Source organism: Odocoileus virginianus, chromosome 11, assembly GCF_023699985.2.
Source record: "Odocoileus virginianus isolate 20LAN1187 ecotype Illinois chromosome 11, Ovbor_1.2, whole genome shotgun sequence".
Classification (NCBI taxonomy): domain Eukaryota; kingdom Metazoa; phylum Chordata; class Mammalia; order Artiodactyla; family Cervidae; genus Odocoileus; species Odocoileus virginianus.
The window spans coordinates 4,627,665-4,648,240 of record NC_069684.1 but is presented as its reverse complement, the minus strand read 5'-3'; the positions used below and the strand labels follow the sequence as shown (position 1 = coordinate 4,648,240).

General features: G+C 40.5%; 2 protein-coding genes and 1 long non-coding RNA gene across 4 annotated transcripts in view; 1 reads left to right on the top strand and 2 right to left on the bottom strand.

Moving 5' to 3' along the window:
- ASPM (assembly factor for spindle microtubules) overlaps nt 1–1,775 on the bottom strand; it is a 62,706-nt gene extending 60,931 nt beyond the window's left edge. The window contains exon 1 of one of the 2 annotated variants that reach the window (XM_020916241.2): nt 1,302–1,775. In XM_020916241.2, the coding sequence (XP_020771900.2) occupies nt 1,302–1,598 (297 nt within the window). In that variant the 5' untranslated portion in view covers nt 1,599–1,775. The remainder of the gene's footprint in view (nt 1–1,301) is intronic. The other variant, XM_070473846.1, reaches the window with a different exon arrangement.
- On the top strand, nt 1,582–9,073 carry LOC139037420 (uncharacterized). The gene is made up of 2 exons (XR_011490209.1): nt 1,582–2,292; nt 8,833–9,073. It is a non-coding gene; the product is annotated as an uncharacterized lncRNA (long non-coding RNA).
- A 4,570-nt stretch (nt 9,074–13,643) lies between these two features.
- The window catches only part of ZBTB41 (zinc finger and BTB domain containing 41), a 33,558-nt gene continuing 26,625 nt past the window's right edge, over nt 13,644–20,576 (bottom strand). The window contains exon 11 of the mRNA XM_070473844.1: nt 13,644–19,862. Coding sequence (XP_070329945.1) covers nt 19,207–19,862 — 656 coding nt within the window. The 3' untranslated portion in view covers nt 13,644–19,206. The remainder of the gene's footprint in view (nt 19,863–20,576) is intronic.

The following is a 20,576-nucleotide window of genomic DNA, read 5'->3' as shown; positions in this document are numbered from 1 at the left end:
ACCCAAACCTGAAGCTGAGGGAAATCAACAGCTAATAAAAGACAAGCTTTGTTTTAAAGCAGAAACCATAAAACACCACAAATATATGGTTTAAAAGAACAGTTAACTTTTACAATATAAAAGTACAATTCTAAAAAACAAAATTAAAAAACTTTAGTCCCACAAAACAGAAAAGAACAAGCAGAAGTATAGTGTAGATAGAAAAAATAAGTATTTGTTTTCCCACAAAAAGAAAAGCAAGCATTTATAAACTAGAGGGGAATGGCAGGTTCTTAACTGTAGCTGAACCAGTGCTTAAGTCAATGGACCTCAGCGTAGAGCCCTGTATCACTGCTTTGCGGCTGTTGCTGCTGCTAAGTCGCTTCAGTCGTGTCCGACTCTGTGCGACCCCACAGAAGGCAGCCCACCAGGCTCCGCCGTCCCTGGGATTCTCCAGGCAAGAACACTGCAGTGGGTTGCCATTTCCTTCTCCGTATCACGGCTTTAGGAAGTGGTTATTTAGACAAGGAGTGGGACTCCCTCAGCTAATTTTATTTCTTCTCACACTTTCAGAGGTTCTAACCAATCTAACTGCAGTCCAAATAAGGATGTAAATGCTCTGGATTTTTATGACAGGAATGGGAGCTTTACTGTGGCCAATGTAATGCAGAAAAGTTACCCTGGAAATCCTTGAAACAGCAGTCACAAAATTAAATTTGAATCACCATTAAAACTACACTACAGCAAAGGAAAAAAAAAAGATTAAAATAATAAAGTGTGCATACTTGTTGAAAACAACCCTGAGAAAGTGTTTTTGGTTTTGCTGCTATTTGGCTAAAACGAAGCTCACCAGAGTAGTTACTCTGACACTCCATGGAGTCAGTTTCCCTTTAGAAACTAAAGCGCGTATTAAGATGACTGACAGAAAGCAATTTAAAAACCCTGCTCTAATCAGAGTACTCCTGGCAATCTTAAATGCAGACAGGTAGATGGATAGATGGATGAATAGATGAGAGAAAAGAATATTAACTCTAAACGTGCCATCCACTCCTCTAGAACTGCCAATCTTCTCGAGGCCCTAAGTCAATGAGAAACGCTTCTCTGTCACAGAAGGGAGGTAAGTAGGTAAGTGCTCTGAAGGATGCCCGACGCGGGTGCGCGCGTTGTCACCGCCGGGTCCCCGCCCACCCGGGCTCCTCTTGCCCCGGGGACCGGGGCTCACCAGCATCTGAGGGAAGCACCCGGCTTTCCCTCAGGTCCGCTCCTGCCCCTTCCGAGCCCGGCTCCAGGAGCGTGGTGGGGAGGCCGCACCCCCCTCCTACCTGCAGCACGAAGGCGCTCGGCCGGATCGTGAAGCCGCGTTCGGCGGCGGGGCCGCGGGACAGCCGCACGGCGGCCGCCTCCTCGTTGGGGTTGTCCAGGGTCAGGGGCAGCGTGCGCGAGTCTCCCAGGCGCACGTCCCCGAAGCAGAGGAAGGGCGACCTGCAGAAGTGGCTGAGGGACAGGACGGCAGGGGACACCGCCTCCTCCTCAGCGCGGGGACCCCTCGGCCCCGCCCGCGGCCTCGGCTCCGGCGGGCTCCACTCCCAGCAGCCGCGCCCCCGCTGCCAGGTCGCCATCGAGGCCTCTGGGTACACCCGGCTGCTCCGAGCGGCCTCCGCAAGAACGCCCACCGCCTCCCCTCGAGGAGCTGCGGGGATCGAGAGAGAACTCGCCCCCTTTCTCGTCCAGTTGCCAGGACCCAGAAAGGCGTCCGGACGCACAAACAAACTGGAGAGAGAAGCGAACCGGGAAAGGGTTTTGCCCCGTTTAAAATTCCCGTCTCCACCAATGGGCTTCCCCGGTTCCGCCCACCTCCGAGCGGGGCCAATCGGTGAGCAGCAGTGCCAGCCAATGAGAAGACGGCGCCTTATTTAAATGTGGCGGCGACGGCAGCGGGTCGCTCTCGCTGAGGAGGCTGCGATGGCAGAGGCGTCTCGGCGGCCCATGAAGGCTGGGGCTCAGGCTTAGAATTCGCCTTTCGGTTTTGTGAACAGGTTGGTGGAAGCGAAGAGAGTCACAGCACTTCCACCGGAAATGCAGCTGTCTTGGCGGTTGCCGGCACAGTCATTCCCTCACAGTACTTTGAGGGAGATCAACGTACTCGCCCGGGATCGCTCCGCCACTTCCTGGGCCCAAAAGGGAGAAAATGAGGGAAATGAAAATTAAATGTACAGTTAGTGTGAACGTGCTGATATCAGTGCGTGGTGTCGGTGCAGCGGCTCGGTAATTTACCTGCTGGTTCTTACTTCGGGATTCTGGGAGCAAAACCAGGTAAACAAACAAAAACCGAGATTCCCAGTAATTAATAAGTGGTGGTCTTGATGGGCATGGCCCTCGACAGATAAGTTCTCGGTTTTCAGTTTAATTGTAGATATCTGATAATAATGATTGTAGCTTACATGTTACTCTCTGCCAGGGGTTGTGTTAAGCCCTGCACGTATTTATCTCCAGCTTCCCTTCCACCCTGAGGGAAGGGACCGTTATTCGTGATTCACAGAAGAGCGAGGCTGGGCTTCCTGCCAACTGGGAGTGGCGAGGCCAGGAGGGGCACCAGCGGTTCGGCTCCTCTTGCTGTCCCCGCTGCCCCGCGCTGCCTCTAAAGACAGAAGACTTAAAAAATAACCTGTGGATGTGCGTACAGCTACACAGAATGCATGAAAACTCCCTGAATGGAAAACCAAAATGAGGAAAGGGAGATAGGAAATTGTATTCACTGACACACAATTTGACCTGATGTTGAACCCTGTTCAGTTCAGTTCAGTCGCTCAGTCATGCCCGACTCTTTGTGACCCCATGAATTACAGCACGCCAGGCTTCCCTGTCCATTACCAACTCCCAGAGTCCACACAAACCCATGTCCATTGAGTCGGTGATGCCATCCAGCCATCTCATCCTCTGTCGTCCCCTTCTCCTCCTGCCTTCAGTCTTTCCCAGCATCAGGATCTTTTCCAATGAGTCAGTTCTTCACATCAGGTGGCCAAAGTATTGGAATTTCAGCTTCAACATCAGTCCTTCCAATGAACACCCAGGACTGATCTCCTTTAGGATGGACTGGTTGGATCTCCTTGCAGTCCAAGGGACTCTCAAGAGTCTTCTCCAACACCACAGTTCAAAAGCATCAATTCTTCGGTGCTCAGCTTTCTTTATATTCCAACTCTCACATCCATACATGACCACTGGAGAAACCATAGCCTTGACTAGACGGACCTTTGTTGGCAAAGTAATGTCTGCTTTTTTTTTTTTTTGTCTCTGCTTTTAAATATGCTGTCTAGGTTAGTCATAACTTTCCTTCCAAGGAGTGAGCGTCTTTTAATTTCATGGCTGCACTCACAATCTGCAGTGATTTTGGAGCCCAGAAAAATAAAGTCAGCCACTGTTTCCACTGTTTCCCCATTTATTTGCCATGAAGTGATGGGACCAGATGCCATGATCTTAGTTTTCTGAATGGTGAGCTTTAAGCCAACTTTTTCACTCTCCTCTTTCACTTTTATCAAGCGGCTCTTTAGTTCTTCACTTACTGACATAAGGGTGGTGTCATCTGCATATCTGAGGTTATTGATATTTATCCCGGCAATCTTGATTCCAGCTTGTGCTTCCTCCAGCCCAGCGTTTCTCATGATGTACTCTGCATATAAGTTAAATAAGTAGCCCTGTTACCTCAGTGATATTTAATCAAACATGTTTATGTAGATTTCTTAAAAATCCTTCAGGACTGATGCACAAGGAGAATGCTACTACATACATTTTTAGCAAACTGTTTAAATGAATGACAGTAACTTTTAAATACACTTAATTTATATTTATTATTTTGTACAGTGAATGTTATTCATCAAATTAACATTGCAAATATAGGCACTCTTAATCTTAAGTCACTGAAATATTTGTCTCAACTCTTTTTAACACGATAGGAACACATTTTTTTCCTATATGTTCTCCCCTCACAGGTTTCTCTTCACAAAGCAATACTGTTGACGCACAATTTTAAAAAACCCAAAATGAACTATACTGAATATTTTTTGTTTGCCCTCCACTCCCACCCTTCGCCCTTTTTCAGCCTGCTCTTGGCTGTGAGATGCTGGCTGTGTTCTGTATTTGCTACATCCATAGGTTTCTTACTCTGTGACGTCTGTTTTACTCAAAAAGGTAAGCCAGGGTACTCCCCTCACCTCACCCACCTTGAGCTGGCTCCATCTCCACATTAAAGTCACAAGCAGCTGGAGAAGTGCCCTCATCTATTGGAGATCTGGGTGTGGGGACACCACAGTGTCACTAGGCCCAGGATAAGACCCTATTGCTTGTTTCTCTGCAACCCAGACCTATCTTTGTGAATAGTCCCTTTATTAAGCTTCTTTGAATTACAGTAAATTGGAGAAGGCCAACTATTTCCTTAGTGACCTTGGCTGATACAACAGTGGCCTTGGGAAATTGCCTCTTCAGGTAGAATTCTGAATTAAGTTGTTCATATTTGAGGAGCACAGGGATAAACTCTTACTAGCAAGAAACACACCATGACAATCCAAAGGGTGGGGTAGCATCCTGAGTCCTCAAATTATCCACTGGACACTGTCCAAGCTTAGTGTCATCTGGTTTTTACCTAACACCCTAGAGAGAATACATAGGGAAAAAGAAAATGAAGGTACCACTAAGAACATATATTGAGAACAAGAATGTGTGGACAGGAGCTCTGAAGAAGCCCCTCACGTCCTGTGGTCTCAGGGAATGTATGGCCAAGGACCAAGCCCACATCTTCTGGTAAATGTGGCAGCACTAATTAAATACCCAGCCCTGCCAGCCTCTTAGCTGAGGAGAAAGAGTGGAACCCTGTGAAAATGTATCTTATTGGGGTAAAATTTTAAAGGCTGAGAACTTGTAATTCTTTCCACAAACCTCCCTTACCAGCAGAGTCAGCCCCTTCTGCCAGTCCATTATATTGATGACATTTGCTGATTAAATCTAATGAGCAAGAAATAGCTGTCAGGTACTGTGAGGGTCTGAGATTTTATACAACTAAAGTTTTATTGGAACACAGTAAATGAGCCCATTCATTTACATTATCTATGACTGCTTTTACAATACAGTTCCAGGAGAAATTGTGTGGCCTCCAAAGTCTAAACTATTTGGTATCTGGTCCTTTACAAAGAAGTTTGCCATCAGGGATCTAATCCAAAGAACAAAACCACTGGTTGTGACAAACAAACTTCCGTTATCAAATCAGCAGTGTCCAACAGCTTGGGGCTGAGTGGGCCCAGAGTTCACAACCTGCAAATATGACTTGGGTCCTGTAATATCTCCTCCTCCCACGCTGCCTCAGTCTGTACCTTGAGAAGGTGGGGGTCCTCATTGAATATTTCATAAAGGAATAAAAATCCTGGTTAATGGAAGGATGTTTGCCATCCAAGGAGAACCAAACCCTCATAGTCAACAAAGAGTTCGAAATGCAGTACTCGGGTGCAGTTTCAAGAATGACATAATGATTTCTGTTCATTTCCAAGGCAAACCATTCAATATCACAGTAATCCAAATCTATGCCCCAACCACTAATGCCAAAGAAGCTGGAGTTGAACCCTTCTATGAAGATCTACAAGACCTTCTAGAACTAACACCATAAAGATGTCCTTTTCATCACAGGAGACTAGAATGCAAAAGTACGAAGTTAAGAGATACCTGGAGTAACAGGCAAGTTTGGCCTTGGAGTACAAAATGAAGCAGGGCAAAGGCTAATAGAGTTTTGCCAAGAGAACGCACTGATCATAGCAAAGACCATCTTCCAACAACACAAGAGACAACTCTACACATGAACAGCACAAGATGGTTAACACCGAAATCAGATTGGTTATATTCTTTGCAGCCAAAGATGGAGCAGCTCTACACACTCAGCAAAAACAAGATCAGGAGCTAACTGTAGCTCAGATTATGAACTCCTTATTGTGAAATTCAGACTTAAATTGAAGAAAGTAGGGAAAACCACTAGACCAGGTATAGCCTAAATCAAATCCCTTACGATTATACAGTGGAAGTGAGAAATAGATTGAAGGGATTAGATCTGACAGAGTGCCTGAAGAACTATGGACAGAGGTTTGTGACATTGTACAGGAGGCACTGATCAAGGCCATCCCCAAGAAAAAGAAATGCAAAAAGGCAAAATGGTTGTCTGAGGAAGACTTACAAATAGTTGAGAAAAGAAGAGAAGCTAAAGGCAAAGGAGAAAAGGAAAGATATACCCATCTGAATGTGGAGTTCCAAAGACTAGTAAGGAGAGATAAGAAAGTCTTCCTCAGTGATCAGTGCAAAAAAATAGAGGAAAACAATAGGATGGGAAAGACTAGAGCTCTCTTCAAGAAAATTAGAGATACCAAGGGAATATTTCATGCAAAGATGGGCACAATAAAAGACAGAAACATTATAGACCTAACAGAAGCAGATGATATTAAAAAGAGGTGGCAAGAATACACAGAAGAACTACACACAAAAAAGATCTTAATGACCCAGATAACCACAATAGTGTGATCACTCACCTAGAGTCAGACATCCTGGAGTGTGAAGTCAAGCGGGCCTTCGGAAGCATCACTATGAGCAAACTAGCAGAGGTGATGGAATTCCAGTTGAGCTATTTCAAATCTTAAAGGGTGATACTCTGAAAGTATCTCAATATGCTAGCAAATTTGGAAAATTTAGCAGTAGTCACAGGACTGGAAAAGGTCAGTTTTCAATCAAATCCCTAGGAAAGGCAATGCCAAAGAATGTTCACACTACCACATAATTGTACTCGTCTCACATGCTGGCAAAGTAATGCTCAAAATTCTCCAAGCTAGGCTTCAACAGTACATGAACCGAGAACTTCCAGATGTTCAAGCTGGATTTAGAAAAGGCAGAGGAATCAGAGATCAAATTTCCAACATTCACTGGATCATTGAAGAAGCAAGAGAGTTCCAGAAAAACATCTACTTCTGCTTTATTGATTATGCCAAAGCCTTTGACTGTGTGGATCAGAACAAATTGTGGGAAATCCTTCAAGAGATGGGAATACCAGACCAGCTTACCTGCCCCTGAGAAACCTGTATGCAGGTCAAGAAGCAACAGTTAGAACCATACATGGAACAACAGACTGGTTCCAAGTCAGGAAAGGAGTACATCAAGGCTATATAGTGTCACCCTTCTTATTTAACTTATATGCAGAGTACATCATGCAATATGCCAGACTGGATAAAGCACAAACTGGAATCAAGATTGCTGGGTTAAATATCAATAACCTCAGATATGCAGATGACACCACCCTTATGGCAGAAAGCAAAGGAGAACTAAAGAGGCTCCTGATGAAAGTGAAAGAAGAGAGTGAAAAAGTTGGCTTAAAGCTCAATATTCAGAAAACTAAGATCATGGCATCTGGTCCCATCACGTCGTGGCAAATAGACAGGGAAACAATGGAATCAGTGAGAGACTTTATTTTGGGGGGCCCCAAAATTAATGCAGATGGTGACTGCAGCCATGAAATTAAAAGACACCTATTCCTTGGAAGAAAAGCTATGACCAACCTAGACAGCATATTAAAAAGCAGAGACATTACTTTGCTGACAAAGGTCCATCTAGTCAAAGCTATGGTTTTTCCAGTAGTCATGTATGGATGTGAGAGTTGGACCATAAAGAAAGCTGAGCACCGAAGAACTGATGCTTTTGAACTGTGGTGTTGAAGAAGACTCGAGAGTCCCTTGGACTGCAAGGAGATTAAACCAGTCAATCCTAAAAGAAATCAGTCCTGACTATTCATTGGAAGGACTAATGCTGAAGCTCCAATACTTTGGCTACTTGATGCGAAGATCCAATGCATTGGAAAAGACCCTGATGCTGGGAAAGATTGAAGGTGGAAGGAGAAAGGCACGGCATGGATGAGATGGTTGGATGGCATCACTGACTCGATGGACATGAGTTTGAGCAAGCTCTGGGAGTTGGTGATGGACAGGGAGGCCTGGCATGCTGCAGTCCATGGATTTGCAAAGAGTTGGACACAATTGAGTGACTGAAGTCAGCTGAACTGATGTATGGATGTGGGTGGTAGGCCAGATGTGAGTAGAGCTACACTTCATCTTTCTCTCAGGAGTAGATGACAACACTCTCAATAGCAGGATTTGCGTTGGTGCATCTGGTCCACCTCAAAAGGGAGATGTGAGTTGGCTCTCTGCTGACTCAAAGGCAGCAGCCAACAGATTGGGCAGTTGGTCAAAGGTTTGGAAAAAGCAAAATGAAAAGTTGGTGATGAGTAGGTCTGGGGAGGAGCGGTATGTTAAAGGGCCTCCCAATATAGGGACAGGAAGTTAAAAAAAATGTGTCCCAAGTAAATGCCCATCAGAGAGCATCCATGGCCAAGGAGTTCACAACTCAAGCAAACAGGACAACCTGTCGTGCTCAGGTGTCGGATCTCCTTCCTCCTAACAAAGGCCAGTCAGAACCCTCAGTGGAACAGCCCTGCCCAGCACCACGCAGCTGCCTGTGGTGTGCGGGTTACGTTAACCCCTCTGTCGTGGATGAGGCGGTACTGTCTTCTCTGGCGTGGATGCGTTTGCTGAGTCTGGGGGCTAAACCTCCCCGTGGGCCTGTAGAATTCTTCTTCTGGAACCAAAGAGTCTGTGGCGGTTTTCAAAATTTGTCTCAATTCTCAGCCACTTCTCTTTTCAAGAGGGGAAGCTTAATTTGTGTCCCTTGAGTGGTGGGGACTTAGGAGTTCACAGTGGCAGAAGTGATGATACTATTTCCTAGATTACATTATAAAAGCCTGCAGCTTAAATCTTGTGTTCTCACTTTTTGTATTTTTTGCAGGGGGAGTGGCCAGCTGCCTATCACCATGCAGCCCTGTGGAGAGAGACCTTGTGGGGAGGAACTCTGGTCCAGATGTGAGTTCGGAGGTGAAGTCTGCTCCAGAATGGCCTCTAGAGACTGCACTGCCATGAACTTTGACCTCAGCTCCAGGGGAGATCTTGAGCCAGAGCCACCAGCTCAGTCACTAGACTCCTGACCCACCGGACCTGGCAGGCAATAAATGCCTGCTATTTTAAAACACTGTCTGCTATAATTGGTCTAATTTGTTACACAGCAGTAGAGAATTAGGTGTCTCACACAGCACTGACTCCAGTGGGAAGACGTGCTTCGCAGAAATGAACTCCTGTCCGTGGGATTCACTGAGCTACCAGCTGCCCACGGAGGCTGAATTATGGTGTCAGATGCAGACAGCAGCTGGCAAGGTCAGGCATGTCCTGTGACAGAGCTTGTGCCTTTTATAAACCAGCAGTGGCCCCTCCCATGACCAGAGTGTACAGGAGTGAGGGGCAACGGTGAGGATGGTCCTCACTGTCACAGGGGACAGCCCATCCATGAGGTTTTCTGCACTTAAGACTCCTTGGGGAAAAACAGCAGGTGGCTGCTTCAAGCATAATATATGTTATTAATGTTTGAATATATATTAATTACCCACTTCAATTTAGTTCACTTGCTCACTCATGTCCGACTCTTTGCGACGCCATGGGCTGCAGCACACCAGGCCTCCCTGTCCATCACCAACTCCCAGAGTTTACTCAAACTCATGTCCATTGAGTCAGCGATGCCATCCAACCTTCTTGTCCTTTGTCGTCCGCTGCTCCTCCTACCTTCAATCTTTCCCAGCATCAGGGTCTTTTCAAATGAGTCAATTATTCACATCAGGTGGCCAAAGTATTGGGAGTTTCAGCTTCAGCATCAGTCCTTCCAATGAATATTCAGGACTGATTTCCTTTAGGATGGACTGGTTAGATTAAAAACCACTAAATATTAATGATTTATACATTTAACATAGAAAATATTTGAAATTATATCTAGCTTATGAAAAGTGAATAAAATTTTAATACCTGTGCTCCAAGAGATTGGTTTTCTTTTTTTTTTTTCCATTTATTTTTATTAGTTGGAGGCTAATTACTTTACATCATTGCAGTGGTTTTTGTCATACATTGAAATGAATTAGCCATGGATTTACATGTATTCCCCATCCCGGTCCCCCCTCCCACCTCCCTTCTCCACCCGATCCCTCTGGGTCTTTCCAGTGCACCAGGCCCGAGCACTTGTCTCATGCACCCAACCAGGGCTGGTGATCTGTTTCACAATTGATAATATACATGTTTTGATGCTGTTCTCTTGAAACATCCCACCCTCGCCTTCTCCCAGAGTCCACAAGTCTGTTCTATACATCTGAGTCTCTTTTTCTGTTTTGCATATAGGGTTATCGTTACCATCTTTCTAAATTCCATATATATGTGTTAGTATACTGTAATGGTCTTTATCTTTCTGGCTTACTTCGCTCTGTATAATGGGCTCCAGTTTCATCCATCTCATTAGAACTGATTCAAATGAATCCTTTTTAATGGCTGAGTAATATTCCATGGTGTATATGTACCACAGCTTCCTCATCCATTTGTCTGCTGATGGGCATCTAGGTTGCTTCCATGTCCTGGCTATTATAAACAGTGCTGCGATGAACATTGGGGTGCACGTGTCTCTTTTAGATCTGGTTTCCTCGGTGTGTATGCCCAGAAGTGGGATTGCTGGGTCATATGGCAGTTCTATTTCCAGCTTTTTAAGAAATCTCCACACTGTTTTCCATAGTAGCTGTACTAATTTGCATTCCCACCAACAGTGTAAGAGGGTTCCCTTTTCTCCACACCCTCTCCAGCATTTATTGCTTGTAGACTTTTGGATAGCAGCCATCCTGACTGGCGTGTAATGGTACCTCATTGTGGTTTTGATTTGCATTTCTCTGATAATGAGTGGTGTTGAGCATCTTTTCATGTGTTTTTGTGCCATCTGTATGTCTTCCTTGGAGAAATGTCTGTTTAGTTCTTTGGCCCATTTTTTGATTGGGTCATTTATTTTTCTGGAGTTGAGCTGGAGGAGTTGCTTGTATATTTTTGAGATTAATCCTTTGTCTGTTGCTTCGTTTGCTATTATTTTCTCCCAATCTGAGGGCTGTCTTTTCACCTTGCTTATAGTTTCCTTTGTTGTGTAAAAGCTTTTAAGTTTCATTAGGTCCCATTTGTTTATTTTTGCTTTTGTTTCTAAAATTCTGGGATGTGGGTCATAGAGGATCCTGCTGTGATTTATGTCGGAGAGTGTTTTGCCAATGTTCTCCTCTAGGAGTTTTATAGTTTCTGGTTTTACATTGAGATCTTTAATCCATTTTGAGTTTATTTTTGTGTATGGTGTTAGAAAGTGTTCTAGTTTCATTCTTTTGCAAGTGGTTGACCAGTTTTCCCAGCACCACTTGTTAAAGAGGGTACAAACTTCAGATCTTCAAAACATTTTCGTCAAAGCATGACTGACTTAAATTGCACCGAAAATACTCTTGCCAGTGCTTGTTAAGAAAGAAGTCTGACGCTGCACCGTCAGATTTAAACACCAACAGCTTCACCTGCTTTGACATCTCACTCTTCCCTGATTTGAAGACACAAAGGAAAACTACTGTTGTCTTTAGCTCCTGAGACAATTTGCATATAGTCTGAATAACCAACAAATCATAGAAGAAATCAAAAAAGAAATCAAAATATGCATAGAAATGAATGAAAATGAAAACACAACAACCCAAAACCTATGGGACACTGTAAAAGCAGTGCTAAGGGGAAGATTCATAGCATTACAGGCCTACCTCAAGAAACAAGAAAAAATTGAAATAAATAACCTAACTCTACACCTAAAGCAACTAGAGAAGGAAGAAATGAAGAACCCCAGGGTTAGTAGAAGGAAAGAAATCTTAAAAATTAGGGCAGAAATAAATGCAAAAGAAACTAAAGAGACTATAGCAAAAAGCAACAAAGCTAAAAGCTGGTTTTTTGAAAAAATAAACAAAATTGACAAACCATTAGCAAGACTCATTAAGAAACAAAGGGAGAAGAACCAAATTAACAAAATTAGAAACGAAAATGGAGAGATCACAACAGACAACACTGAAATACAAAGGATCATAAGAGACTACTACCAGCAGCTCTATGCCAATAAAATGGACAACTTGGAAGAAATGGACAAGTTCTTAAGAGAAGTATAACTTTCCAAAACTGAACCAGGAAGAAATAGAAGATCTTAATAAACCCATCACAAGCAAGGAAATCGAAACTGTAATCAGAAATCTTCCAGCAAACAAAAGCCCAGGACCAGATGGCTTCACAGCTGAATTCTACCAAAAATTTAGAGAAGAGCTAACACCTATCTTACTCAAACTCTTCCAGAAAATTGCAGAAGAAGGTAAACTTCCAAACTCATTCTATGAGGCCACCATCACCCTAATTCCAAAACCAGACAAAGATGCCACAAAAAAAACTACAGGCCAATATCACTGATGAACATAGATGCAGAAATCCTTAACAAAATTCTAGCAAACAGAATCCAACAACATATTAAAAAAATCATACACCATGACCAAGTGGGCTTTATCCCAGGAATGCAAGGATTCTTTAATATCCGCAAATCAATCAATGTAATACACCACATTAACAAATTGAAAGATAAAAACCATATGATTATCTCAATAGATGCAGAAGAAGCCTTTGACAAAATTCAACATCCATTTATGATTAAAACTCTCCAGAAAGCAGGAATAGAAGGAACATATCTCAACATAATAAAAGCTATATATGACAAACCCACAGCAAGCATTACCCTCAATGGTGAAAAATTGAAAGCATTTCCCCTGAAATCAGGAACAAGACAAGGGTGCCCACTCTCACCACTACTATTCAACATAGTTTTGGAAGTGTTGGCTACAGTAATCAGGGCAGAAAAAGAAGTAAAAGGAATCCAGATAGGAAAAGAAGAAGTTAAACTCTGTTTGCAGATGACATGATCCTCTACATAGAAAACCCTAAAGACTCTACCAGAAAATTACTAGAGCTAATCAATGAATACAGTAAAGTTGCAGGATATAAAATTAACACACAGAAATCTCTTGCATTCCTATACACTAAGAAAACAGAAAGAGAAATTAAGGAAACGATACCATTCACCATTGCAACAAAAAGAATAAAATACTTAGGAGTATATCTACCTAAAGAAACAAAAGACCTATACATAGAAAACTATAAAATACTGATGAAAGAAATCAAAGAGGACACAAACAGATGGAGAAATATACCGTGTTCATGGATTGGAAGAATCAATATTGTCAAAATGGCTATACTACCCAAAGCAATCTATAGATTCAATGCAATCCCTATCAAGCTACCAATGGTATTTTTCACAGAACTAGAACAAATAATTTCACAATTTGTATGGAAATACAAAAAACCTCGAATAGCCAAAGTAACCTTGAGAAAGAAGAATGGAACTGGAGGAATCAACCTGCCTGACTTCAGACTATACTACAAAGCCACAGTCATCAAGACAGTATGGTACTGGCACAAAGACAGAAATATAGATCAATGGAACAGAATAGAAAGCCCAGAGATAAATCCATGAACCTATGGTCACCTTATCTTCGACGAAGGAGGCAAGGATATACAATGGTAAAAAGAGATTGGTTTTTTATGTGCTGTCTTTTCGTTCAATTTTTCAGGAGGCATGCAGAGCACTGTGCATTGTCATGCTGTGAAAATGTGTTCAATAAAACCTAGATATGCTTTATTAGGACCAAAGAACTTTATTTAAATATCAAAACAACACAAAGAACTAATTCAGCATACAACACACTTCCTAGTCTTCACAGAGAACTGAATTTTTCTATAAAGACATTGGTATTCAGGAAACACAAGACAGTCAAAATATCTATAAAACTCACAAGATACTTTACACACAGTTGACAAAGTAATGAGTCTCGGTATTGTAGATTTTTCTTTGTAACTGCTTTTAAAAGTTCTAATGATTAAAAACAAAATTTAAGATTGGAGACTGGAAACAGGGTTCAAAGGCATTTCCACTTTAATGTACATCATAAATCTCATAATCCAAGTGCCCACCTCTGTGCTCATTTTTGGCAGCCTCACTCATCAGCTGTAATAGTTTTATCCACAGGGATAAGAACAGTCCGATTGTTACAAGGAATAAAAATTGTGTAATCATAAAGCAGGAATACCAAGCAGGGTGAGATAACAATAAGTGTGCACATTCTTCATTCAAGACATATTTTAGAATCTCTAGCAGTTATAAGAGCACCAAAATTACTTCTTTACCTAAGAAGTTAGGGGGAAAAAAGTGGAACAAAAAGACATATCCATTTTGTATAACCTCTATTCTCTGAATATAATTCTTATTTTCTCTTTATATGAATGGCTATAGAGGCTCAATTCAAACTATTTGGGGATTTTTCAACAGTCAAAGACTGAAGATCACTGCACAGCAAGTTGAAAGATGAAGAGTAAATACAGGGCAGATACTCCTTCCACCAGCCCTTCCCTTCATCCTCCACGTGACCTACTGTTGTTACTTCTGCCTTCTGAAGGCCACTGCCAGAGGAAGCACAGAAACCGCGCTACTAGTCCAGAATAAAAGTACCTTGAAGTAGAAATAATTTTTGAGGAAAACAGGGAATGGTCCCCCCTCCCCAAAAATCCACTATAGACTTTACAGAGAGGAATGTGCAAAAGAAAGGGGAGGACCGAAAAACAATTGTCTGTGGTTCCTAGAAATTACTAGAAAATTATTCTCACATTATCCATTATTCAGCCTAATAGTAAGTGACATTTACCATTAACACTATTACAGGTTTTAGAAATGCGACTTGCTGCTTATTAAAAAAAACATTTTGCGTCATTTAAAATTTGGCACTGATCTTAGAATGATCCACGTATGACTTCAAAAGTCCTAATTTTTCCTGAGTTCATCAACTCAAGTTGTCAGTTGGCTGGGATGTTGCTGCTTTTTAGAGACTCATCTCAAACCATCACCTCTGGCTCAGCTTTAGGCAAACTGAGAAAAGAAGCTGCTTTTTAGAGCAGGGTGGTTTGGTAATGGATTATTCAGAAGAAAAGGTGGGAGATGGGAGGAGATGGAGAGGCAGACACACTGCTCATTTTACTTGTCAGATTCCTCTAGTGAGCATCTAGAGACAGGCCCCGGAGTGGCTTTGCAGTAACTTAGAAAGGCCACAATAGTAAAGATTAAAAAAAAAATTCATACTAGTACTTGATGCCAGTTTCCCTACAAAATTATAAAGCAATCTAAAAAAAAAAAAAATACTGTTGCCTGACCAGCAGGCAACACAAACACAAGACTCATAACAATAACAAAACAATCACAATCATTTATTAACCAGCACAATCTAGCCAGCAGAGTCAACTCCAAGCTACTACAAATTGCTACCTCGAACTGAAAAGGCACGAAGTATCCAATCTAGGGATGACTGGGCGTGGACAAAAGGACACTGTCACAGAGCTGATGCTCCACATCTGACTTTCCACCAATGATACAGCAGAATGATTTGCTAGAAGGGAATGCAAACTTATACGGACACGCACCAGTTAATGGTGTCTTTAATTCGTTTGTCAATTACAGAGTGAAAGCAATGAATGATATTTAAATACCTACTAGCCCTTAACTAATAGCTTACAGTCACTCACTCTGCAAAGATGTTTTGACAATTTTAAGGTTGACAGAAAATTATTAGTGTACCTACTTCATGATGTACCATCACTTTAAAGGAAGTCAATTAGTAAAGCACCAGTTTAAAACCCTATTTTTGCTACTCCTCTTCAATAAATGACTAAGTTACTTAAAAGTATGCAAAGATCACTGCCTTCATAGCTAGTGAAATCTTGCTGGCATGAAGAATAAACCCTAATCTTAAATGGTATTTTAGGCTGCAAAAAAATAGGTGGGGTTTGTTACAAAAAAATCTTCAGTTTGTCCTAAAAAAAATTCTAAGGCAAAATTATTTTAATAGTGTAGTGTAAAAAATAAGCTTAGTATTATTTAGCAATTAATAGTGTCCACTTAAAAGATAACATTCAATTAATTAAACTGAGGAAACCAGAGTATTCTTACTTGTAATTGGTTTGTCAGTATGACTATTCCCAGAGTATTTTCTTCTGTTCTTATTTCTAATACATATAAACACAAACACTTAATCTTAGTATTCAAACTAATGATTTTTTTTAGAAAATCCATAATCCTAGGACTTCAACTGTGCTTCTTTGGACAAATATTTATTCAAACAACAAAGAATTTAAATTCTTTTAAACTATTTTAAAACCTACTAAAAATCTTTGGCGCGTTTAAGTAAAAATGGATTAGGTTAACAAATTTCTACATTTGATAAATTATTCAATTTACATAAGTGCTAACTGCTATCAGCTACAACATTAATTTAAAACAATAAATTATGCTCATAAAATAAAAAATTCTTAATGAGGCTGATCTTAGTTGCAAGATTCAAAATTTTAAGTATAGTTACAGAATTCATGGATTTTAGAGTTAATGGAGCATTTGTCCCAGATACTCCAAATCAAATGTGACAAACAGTTAACTGAAAAGAGCAGGCCTCATTTCATATTTTTTGTGCCAACTTCAAAAACTCATATATACATTCAGTTTGCCCAAATCCATGAGGTTTTCACAACTGTAAGACTTCTTATATTCTGATTTGGAGATTAGAGGCAGCAGATTTGCTTGCCCGCTGAGACTATTTCTTCATAAGAATCATACCACCTACCTCCCAGACTGTTGTTAAGATTACATGAGAGAATGCAGTGCCTGGCACCTGGAGAGCATTCATTAATGCTCTATTTCTTCGCCTGTTAGTAGCTCTGCCACTTATTAACGATGCAGGCTTAACCTCAGATTCTTCATCTCTAACATGGGAATACAGCATGCCCTTTCTACTTCAGAGCTGGCTATGAGGTTTAAATGAGATAACTGTGAAAGCATTTTATAAAACAGTAAACTACTTTTCAAGTTTAAGTTATCTACAGTAATAAGTAAATATAATTATGTTTCACCTTATATAAGAGATGTATTCAAGAAAAGTTCTATACTGTAAACCAATTCCTACAATCAAATTATATAAAGCATTAGGAGATTATTATTAAAAGAACCCTAAAGTCAATACCTTCAAAAAGCAAAGTATTCTTTTGAATGTGAAAATCCAACACCCTCTTTTTCTGCTACTGAACATATAATATACCACACACATACACATATATACTATTTGCCTTTGTGTAAGTCCAAACTTTTCTACATTGTTTTAAATATAAAAGGCAGGGTACATTTTTAGAAATGATTTCTTTTCATCATAGTAAGTCTTTTAGTTAAAACTCTTTTAAGTCTTTATGATAAAAATCATAAAGAGATATGTTTTTAAAAGTCAGTTTTAAAGACAAAATAATAGTACCTCATATAGTCAAGTTCTATCATGTTAAGTACCCTAGACACAACATTTCCACACAAAAGTAAGAATGCTTTAAAAAGAATATTGATACATTGCTTGTATCTATCAGTCATAGGAGAATTATAACCAAACTTCAACAAATGAGGCAAAACTCAGGTTGGCTTTACTAGTTATATGAGCTACTTTGGTTAACTGCCCCAACTCTCAACTTTTTTTTTTTTTTTTTAATTTCCTCTAGTCTGGTAAATATTCCTGCAAAGTACCTTTATTTCTTAAGTGCTTCAGCAAACAAGTTTCCACATTATTAAGTGGTTAAAATTTTTTGCTAAACTTCATTATTTTATTTGTGATTTTTTTTTTTTCACAAGGGCTGGGCCAGACTTTACAGTTTACACACAAAAAAAGTGCTTAAAGCAATTAGGAGTGTAAACAAAACTGAAATAGAAAACTCTTAAAATTGCTATTTTCCAGTAGTTTACATAATGACATGCTAATAATAAATCAACCCTGCCTAGTCTCTAATCCTTCGAGCAGCTCCACTAGGAAACATCCTAGTTTAAGTTTAAATTGACTTCAGAGTATGGAAAGTGCACATCTTTAAGGTATTTCACAATTTTGACTGATTTTTTTTCCTCATTTAATTTTAATCAGTGAGGTTTTGCTCCAACTGCTATTTCCTTTTACCAAGTCCTCAACTTTTGTCTCATACAAAAATAAAAATTAAGGATAATCACAGACATTAGGGTTATATGTAAAGCAAAAATAAAGATCTAGGTTACATGTATATTTGTACACAAGGAGTGGTTCCCTCTAATTAAAGTAAATGAACATTCAGTTCAGTTAGACAAGAATTTTGTAATTTGTTGGCACTGGTTCTAATCATTAAACAAAAATCTCTAGATTCTATTTTCCAGAGTTACAGCTGGTCAAGGTAAATGAGACCAAAAGTGGCTTGTTAACTGAATTTTAATTAGTTAGATGATGATATATGCTGATATACTGTTAATGTTTCTGAAATAAATGGCAAAATACAAACAAACTTACTTTAAAAAATATCTAGTTAAAACTGCCATATTTTGCTTTTAACACATTTTCAACTTGTATATTTTAATGCCTACATCTGTATTTGCATTTCTTATTCATAATAATTGAAGCACAGGCAAAAACCAACCATTTGGATTAATTATTTCAGTTCTACATTTCATTTAACAAGCTAATCCTACATTAGTAAGCTTTCTGGTCTTGAGTCTGTCAAAAGACTAAAGAACAGTGATAAACTGAAATTATGGCCAGATGAAAAAACAACACAGATCTGTCCTAAGACTTTCTTATAAATTCAAATTCCTAATTTCATTTCTTAAAAATCTGGAAGAATAATCATGAAACTTAAGTCAGGATAAGGAACAGTTGCAATTATCAGTACACTCTTACATTCTTTCTTAAAGGCTGTATGTTCCTTAACATTTGTTTGGAAGATGAGGAAAGGAGAAAAGAGGAATGAGACTAAAGGAGAATAAAAACTTCCACTGATGTTTAAAAACAAATACCCCCATAATGTCAACAGCTGATCGTTTTGAAAAGTTAAAGAGTTAAAAGTTAAAAATTAGCACTAAATAATTTTTTTTAAAAAAAATCACAAAATGTCCATTTCAAACATTATATACCTCAAAATGGGTCCAAATATTCAAATATGTTCAGTAAACAGAGATACATATTTTTCTTGATTGGAAAAGCTTCTGAGGACTTGAGAAACTATTATAGAGAAAATGAAAAAATAGCAGCCCCACTAATTTAAAAGCCGTCAGCGCTAGGCCACCACTGTGCATAGCCGCTGAAGAAGTCTGTGGAATGTCTGGATTTGCTCATGAATGGTGCTCACTATTAGACATGTTTTGGACAGCAGTGGAGTTATCAAGGCCCAGTAACGTTCCGAGGTAAGACTGTTCTCTAGGATCCAGCATCTGTTCGGGTCGGACTGGGTGAACTATATTTGCAGGCTGAGGAGTAAGCGTGTATTTCTCCAGAAAAGCTAGGTCGGCGGCTCGAGGGTAATCGGCGGCCGGCGGCTGTGGTGACAAGATCTCGTGCGCGGGGGGCGGGAGGGTGGTGGTGTGGCGCACCAGGTCCCCCTGCGTGTCGGGCATCTGCACCGGGACCAGCGTCACGGGGACACACACCTCGCCAGGCACGTTCTGTAGCATGGTCTTGGCTTCCGACTGGTAGACTTTGGGCTGGTCCATGTATTGTTTTGTTTCTGTTTGAAAGATTTTGTCATCAGATGAGTACTCTACCGGCAAGGATACAAGTGTTTCCTCGGAAGCACTGAGAGGGTCCTCGGGAGACTTTATGCCGTGAACGTGGTCAGTGTGGTATTTCAGCTTGTCCTTCCGTTTAAATGTTGCATTACAGTGCTGACAATTGAAAGGCCGGGCATCAGAATGAATGACCAGGTGTTTTGTTAAAGTTTTCTTAATTCTAAAAGATTGATTGCAAATTTGACACTTGTATGGTTTTTCACCTGTTTGAACACAAATGAAATTAACTGTAAAATACATTCAGTTAAGACAATAATATTAATTAAGCAGAAAATTTTCCATGTGAATACTTACAAGAACTTAATAAAAGCAATTAACATATGCTACCACAAAGTGGAGACAGTATAGTAACTGGTAAAGAGAATGAAGTCAAACATCAGAAAGACCTGGGTTTGAATTCTAGCAGTACCACTTACCAGGCAAACCTGGAGCAAACTCCCCAACTTCCAAGCACAATTTCCTCACCTGTTAACAGAACCTGCCTCACAGACTTGGTGAAAGGACTGAATGAGAAATGTACATAATAGTGCTTAGCATTATACTGGCACACGGTGAGGACCTGATAAACTTAGGCTATTGTTTCTAAGGCTTGCTCTCACTATAGCCCCTAAAGAAGTTGTAAAACTAGAGCATTTGATGCCTTCCTATCAAGAAGGATAAAAACTAAAACAGCAACTCTGATTAACCTGGGTCTTTGGATTGGAACAAGAAGTAGTAATACTGGTGTCTATAGCCTGAGATTAAAATAAGGAGAGTTGATCAGGATCTAGAATAAGGAAGCCAGTTTTCGACTGTCCCTGAGTCAGATTCTCACACTGTAGTTGGAGACTTCCTACTATTCCTTCCTATTAACATTATAAATTCCTAAAGTAGCCAGGGTGGTTGGTTAATCCCCAAAAGGAATGATTTTGTTACCT